Below are 27,300 nucleotides of genomic sequence, written 5' to 3' on the forward strand. Positions count from 1 at the left end.
AGAGCGCTGCTGTGTGAGGACATGCTCCCAGTGCACTTGGAGAAGCTGCAATAATTTTACAGTCCTGCTTCTACCAACCAAACCCACAAAGGTATGATTACACATCTCTACAGGGACAATACTTTTACACTGATTTATAGCCTTGAAACTACTAACATACACAATGATAGTGGCTGGCTGCTCAGAGCACAGCAGTGTGAGGACACGCCCACTGTGCACTTTGAGAAGCTATAATCCATTAAGATAAACCGCCATTCACAGTCCTGCTGCTACTACCACACACACGGGTATGATTACACATTTTACCAGGGACAATACCGAACACTGGTCAAAACTGCTGACAGATTCCCTTTAAGAAACCCTGGCGTCTTTCACTAGAAGTAACTCGAAGAATCTGTCTGCACCGCCGCCTGAGTAATCTCTCTGCTCGTTCAGTGAATTACAAAATGTCTTGATGAGGAAAGTTTTAATCAGTCAAATCTGCCGTGATTTAGGGGGATTTTACCAGCAAATCTTTGTTACCAACTGTATAGTAATTACAGGCCGTGTGATCCGGGGATGAGGGGAGGGGATTAGCGGCCCCCTCTGAACATGGCAACTTTCTAATTGTATATATTTACTTGCCTAATGAAGAGGAGGCCCACCTGCCGGGACCGAGGATTATTAGGTTTTGTTACAGGAAACATGAAATAAAAACCAGCAATAAGAACATTGACTGTTTTTTTTGGGGGGGGGGGGGAAGGGGGGAGGGGGAGTGATGTACTTGGCGCACATCAGAACCGGCGGTTGTACTGTTGTACCGCATCATCCTGTTATTTATCTCCTACTTCTTGTACTGAACTATTTTGAGATGTTTGGAATTTAAAAAAAAAAAGTTTTCCAAAATTTAGGAAATTGATAAAAAAAAAAATTAAAAAAGAAAAAGTATACATTTTTTAAAACTGGTTTTACCTACTGACCCTTGCATCGCCTCTCGTGGTGGGGCACAAAAGGTTTATGTTGTTCAATGTGTAAAACTTACGCCGAATACACTTGGGCTCCCCCTAGTGGTGGCCATCGGTACATATAAATTCAATATTTAACTATATTTTTTGCTGGGACTTTGGAACTTTATCAGAAAAGTTGCAGTGACTGTTAGATGATATTAATACATGTATGTGCAAATACTGCAGAGAAGGTGATGTCCTAACCCTGCCCGTCAGTCCGGACCCGATCGCTCGCTGTTGTAGAGTGTAGCGGCTCATTGATATTACTTCTCGCAGTCCTTCTTAAAGGAGATGTGTGTATCACCGCGATGGACTTTAATAGGATTTTCTCCTTGATAAGAAGCGCCGAGCAGAGCGGGGATCAGGTTTATTGGGACAGGGATATAGGCTCCAGGTCTGTGAGGAGAGGAAATCTCTGATATGAGAGCAATAAAAGGCTCCTAATCCAAGCGAATGAAAGTGTCACTCTGCAGGGATGAGCGGCGCCAGGGACTATCCACTACATGAGATTATATATGATGTGGGAGGATGGTACATGCCCAATACTTGTGTGATACTCGTATGGAGAGACACCGGAGCGATCCGACCTGTGCCGGCATTATATAATACAACATTCCACTTATCCATGATCTGGCGCTCTTACTTTTAACCCATTACTGCCCCCTTATGTACTTTTCCATGTATCAGACTGTCCATGTGCCGTAGCCACCAATGTGGGCACTGGAAAGGGATTTTGTCAATGCCCGGTACCGGTAGATAGACGATGAATCCTTCTGGCTGGTATTTTCCTTTAACTCTGATTCAATTAAAGGGATTATCAGAGATTAAGAAAATCCTATACTCCTGAGGACCCTTTGTTTGAACGATGGCTCCCCAGTCTCACCTCCCATTGGACTGAAGCTGATGACGTGACATAGATTGGCTTCCCAGTCTCGGGTCATGTCCGACTGGAGCTGATGATGTCAGATACCTGAGCTCATGATTCTTTGGTCCCTTTGGACCAGAATGATAACGTCCCTTACATTGGCTCTTCAGCCTTTGGTTCCATCGGACTGGAATTGATGATCTCAGATACCTTGTCTCCCCAGTCTCTGGTCACATTCGACATGAGCTGATAACATCACATACATTGGCTCACGAGTCTTTGGTCCAATTGGGCTGGAACAGATAACATCACTTACACTGGCTCTTCAGTCTCTGGTCACATTGGACAGGAACTGATGTCATATTCATTGGCTCCCCAGTCTCTGGTCCCATTGGACTGGAATTAATAAGGTCACATACATTGGCTCCACAGTCTCTGGTTCCATCGGACTGGAACTGATGACATCACATACATTGGCTCCCTAGTCTCTGGTCCCATCAGAACCTCCGGGTGGGTTTCCCACAAATGTCGGGCAACCTTCAGCATCAGGACACGTACTCGACTATTGCTACCAATCAGACTCCTCCACTCACTTCTTGACCTGATAAGTCCCTCCCAGTGGATATGTGATAAATGATATAAGCTCGAACGCCCCTTTAACAGCAGCTCTGATTGTAATAAGTATAAATGTCTTCACAAGTCACATCCACAGCTGCGTTATAACCTCCTCCCTCCGTCTGTGAGATGCACCGATGCAGTAGCAGTACCATGCACTGCTGAACAGACACTGAAACAGCAGGGGATGCGGTGATGTATGAGACTATGCTGCTTCATAGGGATGAAAACAACTAGTGTCGGCATTGTTTTACGTTCTAGAAATATAGATTTACATCCATTGATCCCAAATGCGGAGCGGCCCTCCATGACCAGAAATTGTCTGCTGTTGCTATGGTGAATGTGGACTCTGGATGCAACTTTATCCGGATTACTATAGTGGATTTTTCCATTTTAAAAGGTCATTTTGCAGTAGTTTCTGTCCTGATATCATCCTGTAGATTTTGGCCCTTTTTAGTGCTAATCTGCAACAAAAATCTCTGAATTTACAGTATTTCGGTCCCATGATATGACACACCTGTAATATTCAAGTCTTCGGTGAAGTTGAATACAGTTTATTGTTCCCTGATGTCAACCATTCCAGGATGAATAGAGGTCCTGGATGTCCTGACAGTGATGGGTTAAATGGATTCTTCTCTCGTCTTTCGTGTGTAACATCTATTGTATTGTTACCGTGTAACCCGCGCTCTGAACTTTGTACAGCTCTCTGACACCACCCAGTGGCCAATGGTGATCCCTGTAGAAAAAAATAAATGCATTTTTTTTTTCCCTTTTTTTCCAGAATTTATATTGAACCAGCTTAAAGGACTGAATAGAGAATATGGGGTCTAATAGTAGTCCATGTGCCGATTGGGGTTCACCCTGGCATTTATGAGCATATAATATACAGGATGGTAGCAGATGTGTTGTTAGGACTGGATTTGCTTATTCTGTAATTGTATATAATGCAAGGGTCTTTCAAAAATTTTGGGAGTCCAAAAGTCTGATATTATTTGCATCCGAATGAGTGTACGTCCTGGTTTGCTACAAATTGGATTATGGTGGGACACCTTCCACCAGGGCTCGTAGGTAGAAGAGGTTGAGGCTGGGAAGCTGTAGAACAGTGAAGTGCCAGACCGACCCCTACACACCACTGAAAGTGCCTATAGTGGACACGTGACCATCAATACTTGGAACATTGAAGAAGAGGACCGGCCTTGCTTATTCTGTAGTGATATAACAGAGTTTATAATGGTCTTTCGAAAATCTAAAAGTCCAATATTCCTTGGATCCGAATGAGTTTGTGTCCGCTTGCTACAAATTGAATTATGGTGGGACCCATTCCTACAGGGGGAGGGGAGGGGGGGCGTCACGTGAAGATGTATTAAAAGAAGACCCTGATGGAGAACATGTGATGTCCCTGAAACCTTGCGCTAACCATTGATGTGGATAATACAGGAACATTAAGCACCTGCCTAAACCTTGTACACAGCGAGTACCCAGATTTGTCAGTGGTGCCCCCAAAGGGCGCAGGAATGTTTTGGTAAGACAATCCTTCCACGTTGTATATGTCTGTATGGTGTTCATAAATGGCTCCTAAAAAGAGATTAAGGTTAAAACACATGGCTCCAGATTTTCCACTACTTAGCCCAAATGAGAATCTATGTACGAGATGTGAGGGAAAAACATGTCTGGAAGGTAACGCGATCTGCTGATGATGATATTTCGGTGCCCAAGTCCATGGGACACCTCTCGAGGTCTGTTTTGCAGTATGAGGGGGACCCACACAATCCTAGACTTTAAAGGAAACCATGAGGAACCTACCATTAGAAGTAGATGTGATGTTAGATTCCTCTTGCCTGTCTCTGCCCTAATCTATAATTTAATAATCCTGGAACCCAACTTGTTGAACCCAACTTTATTTTAGTAATATGTAAATTACCTGCAGAGGCTACTGGGGCGTGTCCTAGCCTGGCCGGGCATCGGGAGATAAGGCTTCACCACGCCCCAGTAGCCTCTGCAGTTAATTTACATATTACTAAAATAAAGTTGGGTTCCAGGATAATTAAATTAAAGATTAGGGCAGAGAGGAGGAATCTACCATCACATCTACTTGTTATAGTAGATTCCTCATGGTAGGTTTCCTTTAACATGTTGTGAGTTTAGAAGTTACTCAAGAATTGATGGTCTGCAGGAAATCTGGTTTGATGTAAATCTGTATAACATTGGCGATTATTCCCAAGAAGGATTGCTCTAATCTTATACTTCATGGACGGATGGAGGAAACGGCGCCTCGTCCTCCTCTTTACCCCCTCCTCCTCCTCTTCTTGGCTCCTCTTTTGTACACGTAACACTTATAAAGAAGCCATTCGTTTTATGGAGCGCTGTCTGCTTCGTGGTAATGAGATGTTATCTCAGTCTTTTAGAAGATCTGCAGATAACGTTTGAGCGGATTGCACCCCATACACAGCTACGTTCCCATAACAAGCTCCCCAGAATGACATTTTGACTTTTTCAGGCTCCATTATAATAGAACATCCTTCTGCTCCCACCTCGAGCGGCGAGGAGAGGAATCAAAGTTATAAAATATTAAATTGCCATTAATTGCAGACTCCATACAGACTAACAGCAGACGAGGGAGAGCGGGGAAAGAGCAGCCGCTACATTCTTCTTCCTACAAGGCTCTCCTGTCTTTTCACAAATGCCATAAAGGGGAATAGCAAAGCAGACGGCTATGATGAGTGGCCGATTCCAACGTGGAGTTCTCGATGGGAATGGGTCGGCACCGGAGGAGGATTGTGTATTATAATCACTCATGCTAATGACGGTCTCCAGATTTAGGAGAGTCTGTAAGGAACCAAGCAACATTTCCTCTTTTGGATCTACTAGATTTTTATATTGGAAGAAAAAGGATGGGAAAAGTGAAGGATTTGGGGTTGGAAGACTGAAAGAATGAGAAAACGCCAAGAAGTGATGATTACCGTATATACTCGAGTATAAGCCGACCCAAGTATAAGCCAAGGCCCCTAATTTTACCGCAAAACCCTGGTAAAACCTATAATTTTTTTACTCGACTATAAGCCGAGTTTGGGTTTTCAGCACATTTTTTTTTGTGCTGAAAAACTAGGCTTATAGTTGAGTATATATGGTAGTAGTCGTAACATGGCACCTGGACTAGAGAGAGGCTATGTGAAATGGAGGGATGGATATGTGGGATGAGTTCAGTACAGACGGTCCCCTACTTAAGGACACCCGACTTACAGACAGACCCCTCTGACCTCTGGTGACCTCTCTGGATGTTACTATATTCCCAGACTGCAATAATCAGCTGTAAGGTGTCTGTAATGAAGCTTTATTGATAATCCTTGGTCCCATTACAGCAAAAATTGTTTAAACTCCAATTGTCACTAGTGCCAAAACTTTTTCGTCTGGATCTACAATTATAAAATATACAGTTTCGACTTGCATACAAATTCAACTTAAGAACAAACCTCCGGACCCTATCTTGTACGTAACCCGAGGACTGCCTTTAGTTGGGTTGAGGTGGAAAGTTGTAAGAATATACGCAAGAGACTTCAATGTTGTTGTGTAGAGTAGGACCGTGATTTTTGAACTTGGGGTGATCTCTTCAAACGTGAAGAACCCTGTCCCCAAAGGGAGGTAACAACCCTAGCGCAGTCCACATCAAGTCCATGAGCACACATTGTGCATCAAAAATCTCAGAATGTTTTGTATGAAGTTTTCTAACCCAGTATTTTATTTCGCCGGTGTCCTGGTCTTCATTAAATTTTCTTCGTAGAGTTGGGTTTGACTTTTGGAAACAGGTGGTTTAGTCTTCCAACTCTTAACGCTTTGCTCTATGTAACGCTGCCGAAGCCTCAATTGGAGATGATGCGTAGCGTTTCAGGATCTCAATTGCTACAAACTCTTCCGTGTGTGTTTTTCCACTTATTGTTTTCCTTTTTGTTGCTGAAGTTTTTTGGCTTTGAGGACCTTGTACGGCACAGCAGTCTCACTATTCTCTTTTACTACATCCTTTCTTTGGCTTAGTGACAAACATTGAGCGTAAGACGTAGCGCCGTCTAAATTGTGGTCGAGGTCTTGCTTCTTCTCAAGTTATAGAAGAGGTGTAAAGTTTCGTCGATAAGGGAAGTCTTTATTTAATGGTTTTAACCTTTCAAAATATCAGATCGAAATGTAGACAAAAATAAGGAGGGTGTGATGATGAGGAGGTTGGGTGGTTGATGGGCTAATAACCGGCACAATGTTCTTCTCTGCCAAGTTTTAGTCTTACAACTTGTCCATCGTAGGAGTAAACTTTTGCTTGAATTGTGGTCAATATCTTCCCATTATTAAATATCTTGCTTATCAAGTCGTGAGGACCAGGTGGAGGCTACCACCAAATTCCCTGCAGTATTTTGTGGGGCTTTTTATATCCCTATGAGTATGGTGAATACATGATTCCCCAGCAACTTCTATAACCATCTCTGGCAGCAGTAGGTTGAGCGCTGCTCCGTATTGCTATGTACTACCTACACATGGTGTCACAGCAGGGTGGTGTTAACTTCTGCCTGCTCACACTTTTGTGCAGATATCAAAGTATTTTCGCACCTTTTTCCATATGTTATTACCATTTTTATTTCGGTGCACAGACTGCTCCCCCCATTGTCGGGCGCGTGAGCTGTCACTGGGTAAATTATCAGCTGAACACAAGACGACCCTGAGAATCAGCTGAGACCTGACATTAAGAATATATTTAAGTATAACTTTGTAGCAAGGATTCTGCTTCACTTCTCTATTATAACTGCACATCAAGGGCCGTCACTCGGGACTTGGGGAAAGCCGGCAGCCATATTGGTCATAAATTGGGTGACGGCATCCATATAGACCAACGCTTGGATGACAGCATCCAAATTGGTCAACACTTGGGTGACGGCAGCCCCATTGGCCAACACTTGGGTGACGGCAGCCCCATTGGCCAACACTTGGGTGACGGCAGCCCCATTGGCCAACACTTGGTAGGATCCCAATATTTAAAAAATTATTTTGTGTTCACCAAACTGCTGAGACCACTTCTTATTCACAGCATTAACTACACCATCATCCCATGCAATACTTTTCCTCAACAGCACTAAAGATCTTTCTGGTAATTGAAAACCACTGCAAAAAATTGTCAATTGCCTTTTATGTAAAACCCGAAATTTAGGCTTAATACAGGAGCTACTTGTTTGTGAAAAAACGAAATATTCATTTTCCTTTTTTGTCTTAAAGGAACTAACGTCAACGAGGCCAAACGAATCCTAAAAGAAAGCGGGCTGCCCATCACCTCTGCCAACGACCTGGATGATGCCGCCAAAAAGGCCGTCGCGAGCATCCGGAAGAAGTAAAGACTCCGCCCCCTTTATGCCCAGAGACCTCTAACCATGAATGTATCGTGATTCTGCAGTGCCAGCTGGGAGGCCGATCTACAGGAATATCAGGGAGTCCACACGTCCATAATATAGATGAATGTCAGGAATAACCAAACCGTACAAATCCTAATCCGTCGCTGATTTTATACCAGTATTTTTCCACTGTCTTGAAGTTTTAATGTAGGGAGGAGCCAGGAGAGATACCTGGACTGTGTATTTTATATGGATCACCTCTGTTATACATCAGTGTACTGTACTAGAGCTTTATTTTTCTTCCAGACCATGAATCAATAAAGATTTCTTGATCTGTGGCAGATTATCAATGGTGACGGCTGATTCCAGTGTCCTGCAGACAGCTTCAAATGTAGAAATAATCCCGATTGTGACTTTAGAAACCTGCGATAACCAGCTCTCATACAACAGTAGAGGAGGGGAGATGAGCCGGACTGGGGTTGTCCGAATTAAAATACTATCATAGTTTTTTTCCTGCTGTCCTGGGTAGCATTGACCTCAGGCCGACGGCGCCCTTCCCCCTGACCTCGGGCAGACTTGTATAGCGGTTGTGCCCGGTGTTACAGCACAACATATAGCTTTAATGAAAATGAGCTACAACCAGGTCATGTGACTTTACCGAAATGGGAAGCGGAGCTTTATGGACATTTGACCACCCCCAACTGATCACAAATTGGTCACCAAGCCTAAGTTTAAGCAATCGGTCAAAAAAATCGGAATACCCCTTTAACTCTTTCATGATACAATGATGCCTCAGTTTACCTCTTTTAACCTATAACCTCCAGATTCCATCTAGTTGTAGAGCGGGAAAGAAAAGTCTAGGACTTGTGTGAATTTTCTCCTGTGTTTCTCATCCAGTTGACATTTTACTGCTGTACTGAGCAACATTAAAAACTCGCTGCAACACAGAAGCCATTGTGGGGGGGGAGGCAGCGGCGCCGGGATGCTGGGTCTCTCAATCATAAACTGATAATTGAGCCTCGGGCGTAGGAAATCTGTCATACTTAATAGAGTCCTATACAAGGTATTTGTATTTTATGCCAAGAAAGGTCAGCGTGTGCGCTATACGGGAAATAAAAGCATATGCCGCCTGCGCCGGCGTCGTCATTTGTTACTCTTCCCTACGAGGACATGTTCTGAAAGCAGAACTAGGTCGATTGTAAAATGAAAAGCCTGGTTTACCGGCAAGAGAAGCAAGGTTATTTTCCGCTGTATAATTGTGTAAGCGAACAGCAGTTTTTTTGTCGGCAAAAATAGAAGGTTAGCAGGTAGATGACAGGATGATTAATTGCCTGTAAGTCACACCGGGAAGGGACGACAGAGGATCAAGTGCACAAGTCTTTATATCATGTGAGGTAGAAAACGAGATAATACCACAACACAATCCTCTCCTAATTGTCAGGGAGGGGTCCTAGCGGCACGCCGCCCGATGCAACGCACGTTATGTGCCGAATGTAAAACGTATTAAAGGGATATTACAGACTACTTTATTCTTCTATAGGAAGGGGATTTGCATGGAAACGGTTGTATATGTCCTATGATAAGAGGCTGAATATATCCTTGCAATGGACGGCCAACGTGTATTTGGTTGTGAATGGGACACTAGATTGGACAATTTCGGAGTCCTAGAAAGCTCCCTGGAGGCGTGTTCATGAGTAACTCCTGAAGACAGTGGCCAAAGCCACCAACTGAGTAAAGCAGGTCTCGTAACCCTTGGAATTTCTGACCCAACCGGCCGCTTCGAACAATGGGAAACCAATACCAAGATGAAAGACGTGGCAGAGCATGTTCGCGTTTTGGTTACCTCTGCAGGATTCCTGGAGAACATATTAAAGGGGTTTTCCCACAGATTCAAGTTAGGCCCTATTCTGAGGATCGGTGGGGGACTCAGTGTTGAGACCCCCACAGATCACAAAAACGAGGAGTCCGATGGGGTCCCAGGTGCCTCCCTCGGACCCCGTTGCTCCATGAGAGTAATGGAGTAGATGGTCACGCATGACCATTCTGCTCCATATATTTCAATGGAGCCTACAGAAATTGCAGAGTGCCGTCTGCTCTTTTACTCTCCCGGAGTAATGCGGGGTCCAACGGAGGCACTTGGACCCCCCTTTGGACCCCTCGTTTTCGTAATCTGTGGGGGACTCATTAACGAGACCCCCATCGATCAGCAAGTTATGCCCTATCCACTTGAATCCGTGAGAAAACCCCTTTAATGATGCAGCTCCTCTGGCTGAGAGTAGCACCACACCAGACGCCTTTCAGAATTTCATGATGTATTCGAGCATAGCTGCGGCCGTAAATCGACCAAGCAAGTCCCATGACCCCTGGCATTTGTGGCCCGGCCAGAATAGCTGACCTGCCACTCAGAATGGGAAACCACCTCAAAGATGGAGCAGAGCAAGTGCGCTTTAACTTACCCCCGCAGGATTCCTGGAGAATGATGCAGCCCCTCATCTGTGGCTGAGGGTGACACCACCACGCCAAGCACCCTTGAGGATTCAAAGGGGGCAAAGGACATTCTCCTCTATCCCTACAGTTTCAGCAGTGTCGGTCCAACGATCCTTCTTTTGTAGTCATATGATGTTATAGGCCTCTTACTTGTTTGAAGGGAGTCTTGATTCCACTAATAAAGATACAAATTGGATAAGATGGAGGTGCAGTGTCTTCCTTGGGAAACGGAGAGATGAGAATATATTACATAGTTTATACAGTTGAACTTGATGGACGTTTGTCTTTTTTTCAACCAAGGAAGGGATTGGACGAGGAAGGGATTTAGGGGAAACAATTCTATATAACCTCACAGTCAATGTTATTTAGATGTAAAAAGGCCCTTCTTGAAGCTCTCTGCTGTCCCTGCTGTGACCAGCGCCTGAGGCTGGCTATTCCACAGATTGACAGTTCTCATAGTAAAGAAGCCCTGTCATCTTTAATCTTTTTATAGGGTTTAAAAAACTGGACAAGCCTTTCAGTTTCACAGCTTTTTATATCAGCCTATGGGAAGGCCAGTTTGCTTACTTGTTTCTACCCTAGTGCTCTATAGATATAAAACTCTAGTATAGTCATTAAATTGAATATCCGCCCAAGACCAATTGAATGCAGCCGTCACATTTTTGATTATCGGGACATCAAGTAGTGAAATTAGAATAAGCAGGGATCTGCGATAATGACTTAGATTTTTTTTTACTTCTTCTTTCTCAACCAATTTATTGAGTCGTCTTGGCTGGACAACACTTTTACTGTTAAGTGACACCTGATAATAGGATCACAGATACTTCTCGAATACAGCTTCATGGCCCCTAGCATAGAAAACGTGCCATTCTGTTGGCTTGATCCAAAACTGACCGGAAATTGGCCAATGAATTATGGAGGTCAGAGAAGATAAGACCATACTACCGTTCCTGTGCATTTGGACCACTCGATTTCCCAGGTCATGATCCATAGGTCTAAGGCCAACGAAAGAAGTTGTCGTAAAGAGTGCCTCCTGGGAAGACCTTGTGAACACTTGACATATAGTGAAACTTCAAGAAGAATTTGGGATTGTTGAGGTTGTTAAAGATGAGGTCTTCTGGCTTTGGACTGGGAGGTCCGGGATACATATGACTATGTGAAGTCTACTGAATCCTAAAGATCTTTTCCACCTGCTTGGGATTCCTTCACAGAATTCTATCCCATAACAATCGGTGGCCACCTCACAGAGACGTCTCCGACTAATATTCATAACAATCAAAGATGGCTGCTCCTCGACATGTTAGTGTCTCCTTTGCTATAAATAAAGCTTTCCTTGTTTGTACTATTCATATCACACACCGTACGAGGATATGATTACCAGACACGAAATCCATATAATTGGCCATCACAGTCCTCCCATCTGAATCCCTCTGCTCTACATCTGACTTGTTGTTCTGCCATAGACCGCGGATAAATATTTCACAATTTTTTTTCTCTGAAAATCATGAAAAATTCAACGTTCCTCATTCATTTTCCTGTCTTGCAGATATTCTCTTTGCTCCTCAGTTCGGAGAATGTAATATGCATGCCTAAAATATGTGGACCTGTTTTGCCTTTTAGTGAGAAACATTTCAGGGCCGGTCAGGATGTATTATACAATACTGCAGAATCCGTGTTTTTGGGGGGAGGGGGCTATTCTCGCTCTTGGATTTTCTGTCTCAATCCTAGGATAAATGATTAAATTTAAAGCAAATGTTATATATCCAAGCTTCAAACGTTCTCTAAAAACTCATTTATTTAGACAGGCCTATCACACTCTTAACTGCATGCAACTCTAACTCTTTATTAACCAATCCTGGGTGCTCCACCAATCAGTTATTCGGAAAATGCGTCTCTGCAGTCCCACTGACTTTGTAGATAAGATGGCAGCTGGTTCAAGCTGCAGCATTTTTATAAAATTATTTCATTCCGTTCCCTCATACAAATGGCTGGACCATTATTCAAGCTCGTGTCACCCCCTCATCCTCATAGACTGTAAGCTCTTCTGTCCCCCCTCATCCTCATAGACTGTTAGCTCTTGTGTCACCTCCTCATCCTCATAAACTGTAAGCTCTTGTGTCACCCCCTCATCCTCATAGACTGTAATCTCTTGTGTCACCCCTCATCCTCATAGACTGTAAGCTCTTGTGTCACCCCCTCATCCTCATATACTGTAAGCTCTTGTGTCACCCCCTTCATCTTCATGGACTTTAAGCTCTTGTGTCACCCCTTAATCCTCATAGCTCTTGTATGCCCCTGTCTATGGTGATGGTAGAACCTCCTCTCCTCTAGGTGTAGAGGATGTCCCCAGTCTATGGTGATGGTAGAACCACCTCTCGTCAAGGTGTAGAGGATGCCCCCTGTCTATGGTGATGGTAGAACCTCCTCTCGTCAAGGTGTAGAGGATGCCCCCTGTCTATGGTGATGGTAGAACCACCTCTCGTCAAGGTGTAGAGGATGCCCCCTGTCTATGGTGATGGTAGAACCTCCTCTCGTCAAGGTGTAGAGGTTGATCCCTGTCTAGGGAGATGGTAGAACTTCCTCTCCTCTAGGTGTAGAGGATGCCCCCTGTCTATGGTGATGGTAGAACCTCCTCTCCTCTAGGTGTAGATGATGCCCCCTGTCTATGGTGATGGTAGAACCTCCTCTCCTCTAGGTGTAGAGGATGCCCCCTGTCTATGGGGATAATAGAACCTCCTCTCCTCTAGGTGTAGAGGATGCCCCCTGTCTATGGTGATGGTAGAACCACCTCTCCTCTAGGTGTAGAGGATGTCCGCTGTCTATGGTGATGATAAAATCTCCTCCCCTCTAGGTGTAGAGGATTCCCCCTGTGTATGGTAATGGAAGAACTGCCTCTCCTCTAGGTGTAGAGGATGCCTCATGTCTATGGTGATGGTAGAACCTCCTATCCTCTAGGTGTAGAGGATGCCCCCTGTCTATGGTAATGTTGGAACCACCTCTCCTCTATGTGTAGATGATGCCCCCTGTCTAAGGTGATGGTAGAACCTTCTCTCCTCTAGGTGTAGAGGATGCCCCCTGTCTTTGGCGATGGTAGAACCGCCTCTCCTCTAGGTGTAGAGGATGCACCCTGTCTATGGTGATGGTAGAACCTCCTCTCCTCTAGGTGTAGAGGATGCCCCCTGTCTATGGTGATGGTAGAACCTCCTCTCCTCTAGGTGTAGAGGATGCCCCCTGTCTATGGTGATGGTAGAACCTCTCCTCTAGGTGTAGAGGATCCCCCCTGTCTATGGTGATGGTAGAACCTCCTCTCCACTAGGTGTAGAGGATGTCCCCTGTCTATGGTGATGGTAGAACCTCCTCTAGGTGTAGATGATGCCCCCTGTCTATGGTGATGGTAGAACCTCCTCTCCACTAGGTGTAGAGGATGTCCCCTGTCTATGGTGATGGTAGAACCTCCTCTAGGTGTAGATGATGTCCCCTGTCTATGGTGATGGTAGAACCACCTCTAGGTGTAGATGATGCCCCCTGTCTATAGTGATGGTAGAACCACCTCTCCTCTAGATGTAGAGGATTTCCCTGTCTATGGTGATGGTAGAACCTCCTCTCCTCTAGGTGTATAGGATGCCCTCTGTCTATGGTGATGGTAGAACCTCCTCTCCTCTAGGTGTAGAGGATGCCCCCTGTCTATGGTGATGGCAGAACCACCTCTCCTCTAGGTGTAGAGGATGCCCCCTGTCTATGGTGATGGTAGAACCTCCTCTCATCTAGGTGTAGAGGATGCTCCCTGTCTATGGTGATGGTAGAACCTCCCCTCCTGTAGGTGTAGAGGATGCCCCCTGTCTATGGTGATGGTAGAACTGCCTCTCCTCTAGGTGTAGAGGATGCCCCTGTCTATGGTGATGGTAGAACCGCCTCTCCTCTAGGTGTAGAGGATGCCCCCTGTCTATGGTGATGGTAGAACCTCCTCTCCTCTAGGTGTAGAGGATGCCCCCTGTCTATGGTGATGGTAGAACCTCCTCTCCTCTAGGTGTAGAGGATGCCCCCTGTCTATGGTGATGGTAGAACCTCCTCTCCTCTAGGTGTAGAGGATGTCCCCTGTCTATGGTGATGGTAGAACCTCCCTTCTCTAGGTGTAGAGGATGCCCCCTGTCTATGGTGATGGTAGAACCACCTCTCCTCTAGGCGTAGAGGATGCCCCCTGTCTATGGTGATGGTAGAACCTCCTCTCCTCTAGGCGTAGAGGATGCCCCCTGTCTATGGTGATGATAGAACCTCCTCTCCTCTAGGTGTACAGGATGCCTCCTGTCTATGGTGATGGTAGAACCGCCTCTCCTCTAGGTGTAGAGGATGCCCCCTGTCTATGGTGATGGTAGAACCTCCTCTCCTCTAGGCGTAGAGGATGCCCCCTGTCTATGGTGATGATAGAACCTCCTCTCCTCTAGGTGTACAGGATGCCTCCTGTCTATGGTGATGGTAGAACCGCCTCTCCTCTAGGTGTAGAGGATGCCCCCTGTCTATGGTGATGGTAGAACCTCCTCTCCTCTAGGCGTAGAGGATGCCCCCTGTCTATGGTGATGATAGAACCTCCTCCCCTCTATGTGTAGAGGATGGCCCCTGTCTATGGTGATGGTAGACCCTCCTCTCCTCTAGGTGTAGAGGATGCCCCCTGTCTATGGTGATGGTATAACTGCCTCTCCTCTAGATGTAGAGGATGCCCCCTGTCTATGGTGATGGTAGAGCCGCCTCTCCTCTAGGCGTAGAGGATGCCCCCTTGTCCTGGTCTCAGGCCTAGGTATAAAAAGATCTTTGGAGAGATCCTTGTGCTGCCCTTTCAGGTATTTGTACATTGTAATGAGGTCTCCCCTCACCCTTCTTTTTTCTAAATTGAATAATCCCAGGACTGGACGGAACTTAGAAAATCTGAAGATCGTTGTTATCTTAATTTTTATATCCAAGCTCTGCACAGAATGGATAGGACTCAATTGTGAGAGAATTGCAATGTAATCTATCCTGCAGAGGAGATGGAGAGGTAACAACTGAAGACTGGTAAACGCTGCACCCCAGGGGAACTGACAGCCACGGGGGCATGTAGATGAATCCCCATCGATAAACCATTAATATCCTGATCACCAAAAACCTCCACAGAGATGATGAAGAGAACTTTTTATATGATATCCCTTTAAATGTCTAAAATTGACAAATGTCCTAAAATTGTTGTCTATTTTGGAGTTACCAACAGACACAATGAATTCTATTGTCTTTTTAGTTTAATTTTATAACTTCTGTGTTTTTGTTTTTTCCTGTGAAAAGGTCACAACTACCAAAAAAAGGCTCGTCAGATGATAAGAACAGAACAAGACATGTAAAGACGACAAAGCAGATGGAGGGAGGATATTGTGGACATGCAGGGGGTGTGGGAGGAGTGTGAATGATCACAGCTGCCGCTTCTATATCTACACATCTAATGGGAAACTAGTTATGGGAATCTTCATGTGACGAACATAAAGTACAGAGTCTAAACCTAATTACTGTTCTCCATCTATTGTATAGCTCCTATATTACTGCCCCCTATGTACAAGAATATAACTACTATAATACTGCCCCCTATGTACAAGAATATAACTACTATAATACTGCCCCTATGTACAAGAATATAACTACTATAATACTGCCCCCTACGTACAGGAATATAACTACTATAATACTGCCCCTATGTACAAGAATATAACTACTATAATACTGCCCCCTATGTACAGGAATATAACTACTATAATACTGCCCCCTATGTACAAGAATATAACTACTATAATACTGCCCTCTATGTACAGGAATATAACTACTATAATACTGCCCCCTATGTGCAAGAATATAACTACTATAATACTGGCCCCTATGTACAAGAATATAACTACTATAATACTGCTCCCTATGTACAAGAATATAACTACTATAATACTGCCCCCTATGTACAAGAATATAACTACTATAATACTGCCCCCTATGTACAAGAATATAACTACTATAATACTGCCCTCTATGTACAAGAATATAACTACTATAATACTGCCCCCTATGTACAGGAATATAACTACTATAATACTGCCCCCTATGTACAGGAATATAACTGCTATAATACTGCCCCCTATGTACAAGAATATAACTCCTATAATACTGCCCCCTATGTACAGGAATATAACTACTATAATACTGCCCCCTATGTACAGGAATATAACTGCTATAATACTGCCCCCTATGTACAAGAATATAACTACTATAATACTGCCCCTATGTACAAGAATTTAACTACTATAATACTGCCCCCTATGTACAAGAATATAACTACTATAATATTGCCCCCTATGTACAAGAATATAACTACTATAATACTGCCCCCTATGTACAAGAATATAACTACTATAATACTGCCCCCTATGTACAAGAATATAACTACTATAATACTCCCCCCTATGTACAAGAATATAACTACTATAATACTGCCCCCTATGTACAAGAATATACCTACTATAATACTGCCCCCTATGTACAGGAATATATCTACTATAATACTGCCCCCTATGTACAAGAATATAACTACTATAATACTGCCCCCTATGTACAGGAATATAACTACTATAATACTGCCACCTATGTACAGGAATATAACTACTATAATACTGTCCCCTATGTACAAGAATATACCTACTATAATACTGCTCCCTATGTACAAGAATATAACTACTATAATACTGCCCCCTATGTACAGGAATACAACTACTATAATACTGCCCCCTATGTGCAGGAATATAACTACTATAATACTGCTCCCCTATGTATAAGAATATAACTACTATAATACTGCCCCCTATGTGCAAGAATATAACTACTATAATACTGCCCCCTATGTACAAGACTATAACTACTATAATACTGCCCCCTATGTACTGGAATATAACTACTATAATACTGCCCCCTATGTACAAGAATATAACTACTATAATACTCCCCCTATGTACAGGAATATAACTACTATAATACTGCCCCCTATGTACAGGAATATAACTACTATAATACTGCCCCCTATGTACAGGAATATAACTACTATAATACTACCCCGTATGTACAGGAATATAACTACTATAATACTGCTCCATGTACAGGAATATAACTACTATAATACTACCCCCTATGTACAAGAATATAACTACTATAATACTGCCCCCTATGTACAGGAATATAACTACTATAATACTGCCCCCTATGTACAAAAATATAACTACTATAATACTGCCCCCTATGTACAAAAATATAACTACTATAATACTGCCCCCTATGTACAAGAATATAACTACTATAATACTGCCCCCTATGTACAAGAATATAACTACTATAATACTGCCCCCTATGTACAAGAATATAACTACTATAATACTGCTCCCTATGTACAAGAATATAACTACTATAATACTGCTCCCTATGTACAGGAATATAACTACTATAATACTGTCCCCTATGTACAAGAATATACCTACTATAATACTGCTCCCTATGTACAAGAATATAACTACTATAATACTCCCCCCTATGTACAGGAATACAACTACTATAATACTCCCCCCTATGTACAGGAATACAACTACTATAATACTGCCCCCTATGTACAGGAATACAACTACTATAATACTGCCCCCTATGTACAAGAATATAACTACTATAATACTGCCCCCTATGTACAGGAATATAACTACTATAATACTGCTCCCCTATGTATAAGAATATAACTACTATAATACTGCTCCCCTATGTACAAGACTATAACTACTATAATACTGCCCCCTATGTACTGGAATATAACTACTATAATACTGCCCCCTATGTACAGGAATATAACTACTATAATACTGCCCCCTATGTACAGGAATATAACTACTATAATACTACCCCGTATGTACAGGAATATAACTACTATAATACTGCCCCCTATGTACAAAAATATAACTACTATAATACTGCCCCCTATGTACAAAAATATAACTACTATAATACTGCCCCCTATGTACAAGAATATAACTACTATAATACTGCCCCCTATGTACAAGAATATAACTACTATAATACTGCCCCCTATGTACAAGAATATAATTACTATAATATTCCCCCCTATGTACAAGAATATAACTACTATAATACTGCTCCCTATGTACAGGAATATAACTACTATAATACTGCCCCCCTATGTACAAGAATATAACTACTATAATACTGTCCCCTATGTACAAGAATATAACTACTATAATACTGCCCCCTATGTACAAGAATATAACTACTATAATACTGCCCCCTATGTACAAGAATATAACTACTATAATACTGCCCCCTATGTACAGGAATATAACTACTATAATACTGCCCCCTGTGTACAAGAATATAACTACTATAATACTGCCCCCTATGTACAGGAATATAACTACTATAATACTGCCCCCTATGTACAAGAATATAACTACTATAATACTGCCCCCTATGTACACGAATATAACTACTATAATACTACCCCCTATGTACAGGAATATAACTACTATAATACTACCCCCTATGTACAGGAATATAACTACTATAATACTGCCCCATATGTACAAGAATATAACTACTATAATACTGCCCTCTATGTACAAGAATATAACTACTATAATACTGCCCCCTATGTACAAGAATATAACTACTATAATACTGCCCCCTATGTACACGAATATAACTACTATAATACTACCCCCTATGTACAGGAATATAACTACTATAATACTACCCCCTATGTACAGGAATATAACTACTATAATACTGCCCCATATGTACAAGAATATAACTACTATAATACTGCCCTCTATGTACAAGAATATAACTACTATAATACTGCCCCCTATGTACAGGAATATAACTACTATAATACTGCCCCCTATGTACAGGAATATAACTACTATAATACTGCTCCATGTACATTGCATTCCCCTTCATCACTTTATCATCTTTCTAAGTAAGCCTCTGACACCTCGATGTTTCTCTCTAGTGTTTTCCGTCTCCTTAGGGTGTCACATGAATATCTCAGGAGTCGGGTGTAAATGTGGTGTCAGATCCTTGTAGACTTGAGTGTTACCTTTCTCACGTGTATCTGCTGCGGTGTAGGGGGCTCACATTTGGCTCCGGATATGAAGCAGCTTGTAGGAAGGTATGGGGGGTGGGGGGGAATTTATTATCTCTTCTATTAGTACATGCAGATAATGGAGGGACCTCCTTCTATCAGACAACAGGGGAACTGCTACTACACAGTGGACCACCATGTGATACTACCTGATACAGCTGCTGCAGAACATCCTAATACACACCTAGAGCTGCTGCAGAACATCCTAATACACATCTCAGCCACTGTACAACATCCTAATATACCTCCAGCTGCTCCAGAACATCATAATACACACCTCGTCTGCAGAACATCATAATACACACCTCGTCTGCAGAACATCATAATACACACCTTAGCTGCTGCACAACTTCATAATACACACCTCAGCTGCTGCACAACTTCATAATACACACCTCAGCTGCTGCACAACATCCTAATACACACCTTAGCTGCTGCACAACATCATAATACACACCTCAGCTGCTGCACAACATCATAATACACACCTCAGCTGCTGCACAACATCCTAATACACACCTTAGCTGCTGCACAACATCATAATACACACCTCAGCTGCTGCACAACATCATAATACACACCTCAGCTGCTGCACAACATCCTAATACACACCTCAGCTGCTGCACAACATCCTAATACACACCTCAGCTGCTGCACAACATCATAATACACACCTCAGCTGCTGCACAACATCATAATACACACCTCAGCTGCTGCACAACATCATAATACACACCTCAGCTGCTGCACAACATCATAATACACACCTCAGCTGCTGCACAACATCCTAATACACACCTCAGCTGCTGCACAACATCATAATACACACCTCAGCTGCTGCAGAACATCATAATACACACCTCAGCTGCTGCACAACATCATAATACATACCTCAGCTGCTGCAGAACATCATAATACACACCTGAGGTGAGGTATATATTAGGACTGATGCCACCCACTATAACATATCCCTTGGTCTGTACAGACATCTACACTTCTTCTATAGTCCTGGAGCTGCAGAGTGTCCTCTAATATTCTTATAATGTACAGCGAGGCGACCTATATTACAGGATATTTCACTATCCTGCGGCTCCCTCATCCTCCCGAGGTGTTTAGATACAGGCTTCGTCGGCCATTACTTAGGCCAATTAAGTGGGAGATGTGATGCCAATTATAAAGTCACCGTCCTCCTGCGCCGGCTACCTGCCCGGAATACGGAGCGCCCTCTTAATTACCGCGCTCCACCAATGTATCACATCCATTCTCCTTATCAGACGGGAATTATCTGTGTTTTGTAATCTGAGCAGCGGCCGTCTGCGGGGCTGAAGGTGACCTTCCCCATCTCCGCAATCATCTGCTGGAATTTGCGTTTCCTTTTTCTGTAGATGATTCTCGTAAGCCGCGTTTTGGCATCACTTAGAAGCCGAGCGCATATCAAACCTGCATATGTCAGGCGCCATCCACATCAAATCCCTTTCATCCAGGCTCCAGCCTCCTGGTGCTTCCAGCTTCTTCTCCCGGGATTGGGACTTGTCAGGGATGATTTTTCCGAGGCAGGGAAGCGACGGTGTAATGAGACAGCACATCCGTGCGGCGCCATATCAGGATAGCTTGGAAGGACGTGTCTGAAAATTATTTCTTAAAAATAATACTTATAATTATTTATATAGCGCACACAGATTACGCAGCGCTGCACAGTTTTTGCCAAATCGGTCCCTGTCCCCAATGGGGCTCACAATCTAATCACCTACCTGTACGTTTTAGAGTGTGGGAGGAAACTGGAGGACCCAGTTGAAACCCACGCAAACACTGAGAGAACATACAAACGCTTTGCAGATGTTGACCCTGGATAAGACATGAACCCAGCACCCCAGCGCTCCTGACGGGATCCAGCGGCGCGTTCTCCGACGAGGATTCGGGTCTTCCGAGGATTCAATAAGGTAGTGCGCCCGATGTCCACCAGGTGTCGCTGCTGCACTGAAGTCCGCCAGATTTCGCCGGAGTTCACCATCCTATCCTGGTGCAGGTAAGCGCGTGTCAAGTGACACATTTTTATTTAAAATACCACAGTTTTTCCGAATCTGTCGGGTTTTCCGATGACCACTCCCCCAATTTCCGCCGCTTGCATGTTGGCGCTGATGTGCCACAATCCGATCGCGCGTGCTAAAAACCCGGGGCAATTTGGCGCAAAACGGTAATTTTCGGGAAACCCAACGAAAAAGAGCAATTCGGGCCCTTAGTAAATGACCCCCATTATGTTTAGTGTATCGCAGTAGAGACAGGGGCAGGATTGGGGTCCCATTAAGGTAGTAGGCTGCAGGTTCTCCCAAACCGGTCATAAAAATCATACAGATCCTTCTTAAACTAGGGGTCTACAGGGTGGTGTCCTTATACTAAGGATGATTATGGCAGATTGATACTCCAATGACAGCTGCAGTCACCTGAGATGATATAATGGTAGATAGATGATTGCAGCTCGGGGTGTGACTGGAGTACGTAATCGCAAGGATAAGACTACGGCTCTGGATGTGACTGGAGTATCAGAGATGATGTAAATGTTGCAACTGAAAATATATTACCGCACACACAAGCTGATTATGATTACGGCAGAGAGACTGAGTCACAGCCAGAGCTGAATGTTGCTTCGCGTTTTCGAATTCTTGCTCTAAATGTTTCTTGCAGCTGCTCGCAACCTCCCTTTACTCTTCAGAACATCTTGCCCATGGCCTCCCTGCAGACCATCTCTCCCTGATTCCTGTCCGATCCACTTCTCGTCTGTGGATGATTTCACACCTTTCTATTATTATTGTTTCATTGTTGTCTCCTCATTTTGGAGCCTTGCAGCAAATCAAACAGACAGCGCGATAAATACCAGACACAGCCTGACGCGGCTTATATACCATCACCAGTATATATTATTATTATAGATCTGGTCTTAATAGTCACATGTCACAATTATCATAAATAATGATCACACTTCTGACCATCACAGATAAGGTGTACGCTCCTCCTGCTCTATAACATGCAGCCTGCAGATAGGATACTATGTACAATCTACCCAGCTACTCCTGCTCTATAACATGCTGCCTGCAGATAGGACACTAGGTACAATCTGCTCAGCCCCTCCTGCTCTATAACATGCTGCCTGCAGATAGGACACTAGGTACAATCTGCTCAGCCCCTCCTGCTCTATAACATGCTGCCTGCAGATAGGACACTGGGGCACATTTACTTACCCGGTCCAGTCGCGATCCAGCGGCGGGTTCTCTGCACTGGATTCGGGTCCGGCCGGGATTTAATAAGGAAGCTCCTCCGCCGTCCACCAGGTGGCGCTGCTGCGCTGAAAAGCATTTTAACGCGCCGGAATTCACCGAGGCCGTCTGAGTGAAGGTAAGCGGGTCCCGAGCGACACATTTTCGGTTCTTAAATGCGGCGGTTTTTCCGAATACGTCGGGTTTTCGTTCGGCCACGCCCCCCGATTTCCGTCGCGCGCATGCCGGCGCCGATGCGCCACAATCCGATCGCGTGCGCCAAAATCCCGGGGCAATTCAGGTACAATCGGCGCAAATCGGAAATATTCGGGTAACACGTCGGGAAAACGCGAATCGGGCCCTTGGTAAATGACCCCCACTATGTGCAATCTGCTCAGCCCCTCCTGCTCTATAACATGCTGCCTGCAGATAGGACACTATGTGCAATCTGCTCAGCCCCTCCTGCTCTATAACATGCTGCCTGCAGATAGGACACTATGTGCAATCTGCTCAGCTCCTCCTGTTCTATAATATACTGCCTGAAGATAGGACACTATGTACAATCTGCTCAGCTCCTCCTGCTCTATAACATGCTGCCTGCAGATAGAACACTATGTACAATCTGCTCAGCTCCTCCTGCTCTATAACATGCTGCCTGCAGATAGAACACTATGTACAATCTGCACTGCTCCTCCTGCTCTATAACATGCTGCCTGCAGATAGAACACTATGTACAATATGATCAGTTCCTCCTGCTCTATAACATGCTGCCTGCAGATAGGACACTATGTACAATCTGCACTGCTCCTCCTGCTCTATAACATGCTGCCTGCAGATAGAACACTATGTACAATATGATCAGTTCCTCCTGCTCTATAACATGCTGCCTATGTACCACATTAATGAGGGTTTTGCAAATCATCAGGTAAGAAATGTTATTGAATATTTGGTATTAGGTTTTCTTTAAGTAACATGTGACTGCGTTGCGCTCTCCATTATCCGTGTATTATGGTGGGTATGGACTCATTTGCTGTACGTTATCCATCATCCCCTGTCACTGCCTCAGTCTAAAATATTTAGGCCTCTGTGTTTCCGGCACTTGATAAATGAGCGGTAACTACGCAGTCAGGTTACATGACTGTCAGTCAGGACGGTGACGGCGCTAATCCGAGAGAAGCAGTGGCCGCTATACACGTTATACACGCCCGGAGATCAGCCCTAGAGGAGAGGGTAGAAATGTGCGGGTGCTATGGTGGGTGCAGGGACCATCTCATCCCGACTCCATCACTAAAATGACTGTGATGCATGAAGTGTGAGGATGGATGGGCCCCCCAGAGACCTGTACTCTGCTGCTGCCTGTGAGGCCAGTGCTGCAAAACGTGCGCCGACATCAGGAGCAACACCGAAAAATCCACCATAATAATGAGAAGTGCTGCCATTTATTTCCTGTGACATCATGTTTCTAATTTCTCACATTCTGGGGGTCATTTACTAAGGGCCCGATTCGCGTTTTCCCGACGTGTTACCCGAATATTTCCGATTTGCGACGATTTTCCCTGTATTGCCCCGGGATTTTGGCGCACGCGATCGGATTGTGGCGCATCGGTGCCGACATGCACGCGACGGAAATCAGGGGACGTGGCCGAGCGAAAACCCGACGGATTCAGAAAAACCGCTGCATTTAAAACAATAAAAGTGTCGCTTGGGACGCGCTTACCTTCACTTGGTTCGGCTCGGTGAAGTTGAGTGCGTTCAGATGCTTTTCAGTGCAGCAGCGCCACATGGTGGACGGCGGAGGAACTACCTTGATGAATCCCAGCCGGACCCGAATCCACCGCAGAGAACGCGCCGCTGGATCGCGAACGGACCGGGTAAGTAAATCTACCCCTCTGTGTTTCCTCCATCCGAAGATTATAGCCACAGAAACACTGAGAGAACTGCAGCGGAGTTCATACTGTTCTTCCTGGTGCACGGACAGATAAACAGACTTACAGAACTGCAAGGATATGAGTTATGGCAAACTATGAGGCCAATGTTTAGCTAGTGATGACTATAGAATTGTCCGTTTCAGAGGTGAGGGAGGGTGCTCAGAGTCCACCCATCACCGTATATTACACCGTACCGGCACATAGCCCCCTGTATTAGAGGTGACACTGGGTGCCCATAGTCCATCCCATCACTGTATATATTACACCATACCGGCACGTAGCCCCCTATGTCAGTGGTGGCTGTGGGTGCTCATAGTCCATCCCTTCACCGTATATTACACTGTACCAGAACGTGCCCTGCTATGTCACAGGTGCCAGTGGGTGCCTATAGTCCACCCCATCGACGTATATTACACCGTAACGGCACATAGCCCCTGTATTAGAGGTGGCAGTGGGTGCTCAGAGTCCACCCCATCACCTTATATTACACCGTACAGGCACGTAGCCCCTTGTATCAGAGGTGACGGTGGGTGCTCATACTCCACCCCATCACTGTATATATTGTACCAGAATGTAGCCTCCTATGTCAGAGGTGACGGTGAGTGCTCAGAGTCCACCCATCACCGTATATTACACCGTACCGGCACGTAGCCCCCTGTATCAGGGGTGTCGGTGGGTGCTCATAGTTAATCCCATCATTGTAAATTGCACCGTTCCATCACATGGCCCCTGTATCAGAGGTGGGCGTGGTTGCTCATAGTCCACCCCATCACCGTATATTACACTATATACACTGTAGCCCCCTGTATTAGAGTGCTCAGAGTCCATCTCATCACCGTATATTATACCGTACCGGCATGTAGCCCCCTGTATTAGAGTGCTCAGAGTCCATCTCATCACCGTATATTATACCGTACCGGCATGTAGCCCCCTGTATTAGAGTGCTCAGAGTCCATCTCATCACCGTATATTATACCGTACCGGCATGTAGCCCCCTGTATTAGAGTGCTCAGAGTCCATCTCATCACCGTATATTATACCGTACCGGCATGTAGCCCCCTGTATTAGAGTGCTCAGAGTCCATCTCATCACCGTATATTATACCGTACCGGCATGTAGCCCCCTGTATTAGAGTGCTCAGAGTCCATCTCATCACCGTATATTATACCGTACCGGCATGTAGCCCCCTGTATTAGGGGTGACAGTGAGTGCTCATAGTCCAACCCATCCCTGCATTTATTGTAATGTACCGGAATGTAGACCCCTGTATCAGAGGTGGCAGTGGGTGCTCAGAGTCCACCAATCACTGTATATTACACCGTGCCAGCACGTAGCCCCCTGTATCAGAGGGTGCAGACCCCTAATAATCAGAGGCAACAAATATTTCCTTCAACTCCAATTTCCTTCCCATAATCTTCCGGTTTCCAGCAATAACAGAGCAGAATCGTTGTTTTCCTTGAGACACAAGTTTTACCCCACAACAGGTCAAGGGAGACAATGAATCGCAGCGCTAGGAGCGTCGCTGTGCGGGTGGGGGTGGGGGCGCCGCGGGGGGGGGGGGTTATCATCATCACTTTCTGATTCCGCTTTATGAAAGCAAATTCGTGTCGGGCCGAGCCTTTTATAAGGAGGCAATTTTCCAGTCCTTCTAAGTGCGGGAGACATTGAAAAAACTAATGAAAAAACTGATGGCTGTCTGGCAGCGCCGGCGTCCGACTCCGACTTCTGCATAAATTCTCCCAGGTCGTAGCGGAGAAAACAGTTCAGGGTCAAAATCTCATCTCGTTACCGAGATTAAAATCTAATTCCTCTAAAGTATATGCTAGATTGAAGCTTTTTCATGCAAATAAATAGCGGGCGCCCCGTCGGCGCCTCCGTTATTAGTTGTGCATGTCATGAATGTGAAGAGAAGACTCTGTTCTTTCCCTTAATTACATGCGTGTAAGGAATCGCCGTATCATTAGCCGCCCACCGTCATGGTAACTCATCCGAATATTGACAATTTCATCTCTTTTTTTTTCGTTTCATCCAAGATTAAAAGTCCTATAATGTCCCGACCAATCCGTGTCTAAACCGCCGCCTGACCCTGAAAAATTGACAATTCCAGATAATTGTCTCTTAGGGAAGATGAGGAGTCAAAAACTTCAATGACTTTGATCAATATCACCTGAGAATTGAGCGGATGACTCTTTAAGGAGCTCATTATATGGATGTAATAAGGGGGTTTTATGGTCCCCAGGCAGAGATGTGACGCTGTGTAGTTTCACAGCATCTGTGACAATGTGCCAGTGGCACATTGTAGTAGATGATAATTAAAATACCCATATACAGACGGTCCCCTACTTAAGGACACCCGACTTACAGACAACCCCTACTAAAAGACGGACCTCTCTGCCCACTGTAACATCTGGTGAAGCTCTCTGGATGTTACTATAGTCCCAGACTGCAATGATCAGCTGTAAGGTGTCTGTAATGAAGCTTTATTGATAATCCTGGGTCCCATTACAGCAAAAAATGTTGAAACTCCAATTGTCACTGGGGCCAAAGAAATTTTTGTCTGGATCTACAATTATAAAATATACAATTTCGACTTACATACAAATTCAACTTAA

The 27,300-nt window shown here is 44.5% G+C and overlaps 1 protein-coding gene across 1 annotated transcript in view; it reads left to right on the plus strand.

The window, feature by feature from the left end:
* The window catches only part of SUCLG2 (succinate-CoA ligase GDP-forming subunit beta), a 138,859-nt gene extending 130,684 nt beyond the window's left edge, over positions 1-8,175 (plus strand). The window contains exon 11 of the mRNA XM_072126993.1: positions 7,717-8,175. Coding sequence (XP_071983094.1) covers positions 7,717-7,832 — 116 coding nt within the window. The 3' untranslated portion in view covers positions 7,833-8,175. The remainder of the gene's footprint in view (positions 1-7,716) is intronic.
* The last annotated feature ends 19,125 nt before the right edge of the window (positions 8,176-27,300 follow it).

This window comes from Engystomops pustulosus, chromosome 10 (genome assembly GCF_040894005.1).
Source record: "Engystomops pustulosus chromosome 10, aEngPut4.maternal, whole genome shotgun sequence".
NCBI lineage: Eukaryota > Metazoa > Chordata > Amphibia > Anura > Leptodactylidae > Engystomops > Engystomops pustulosus.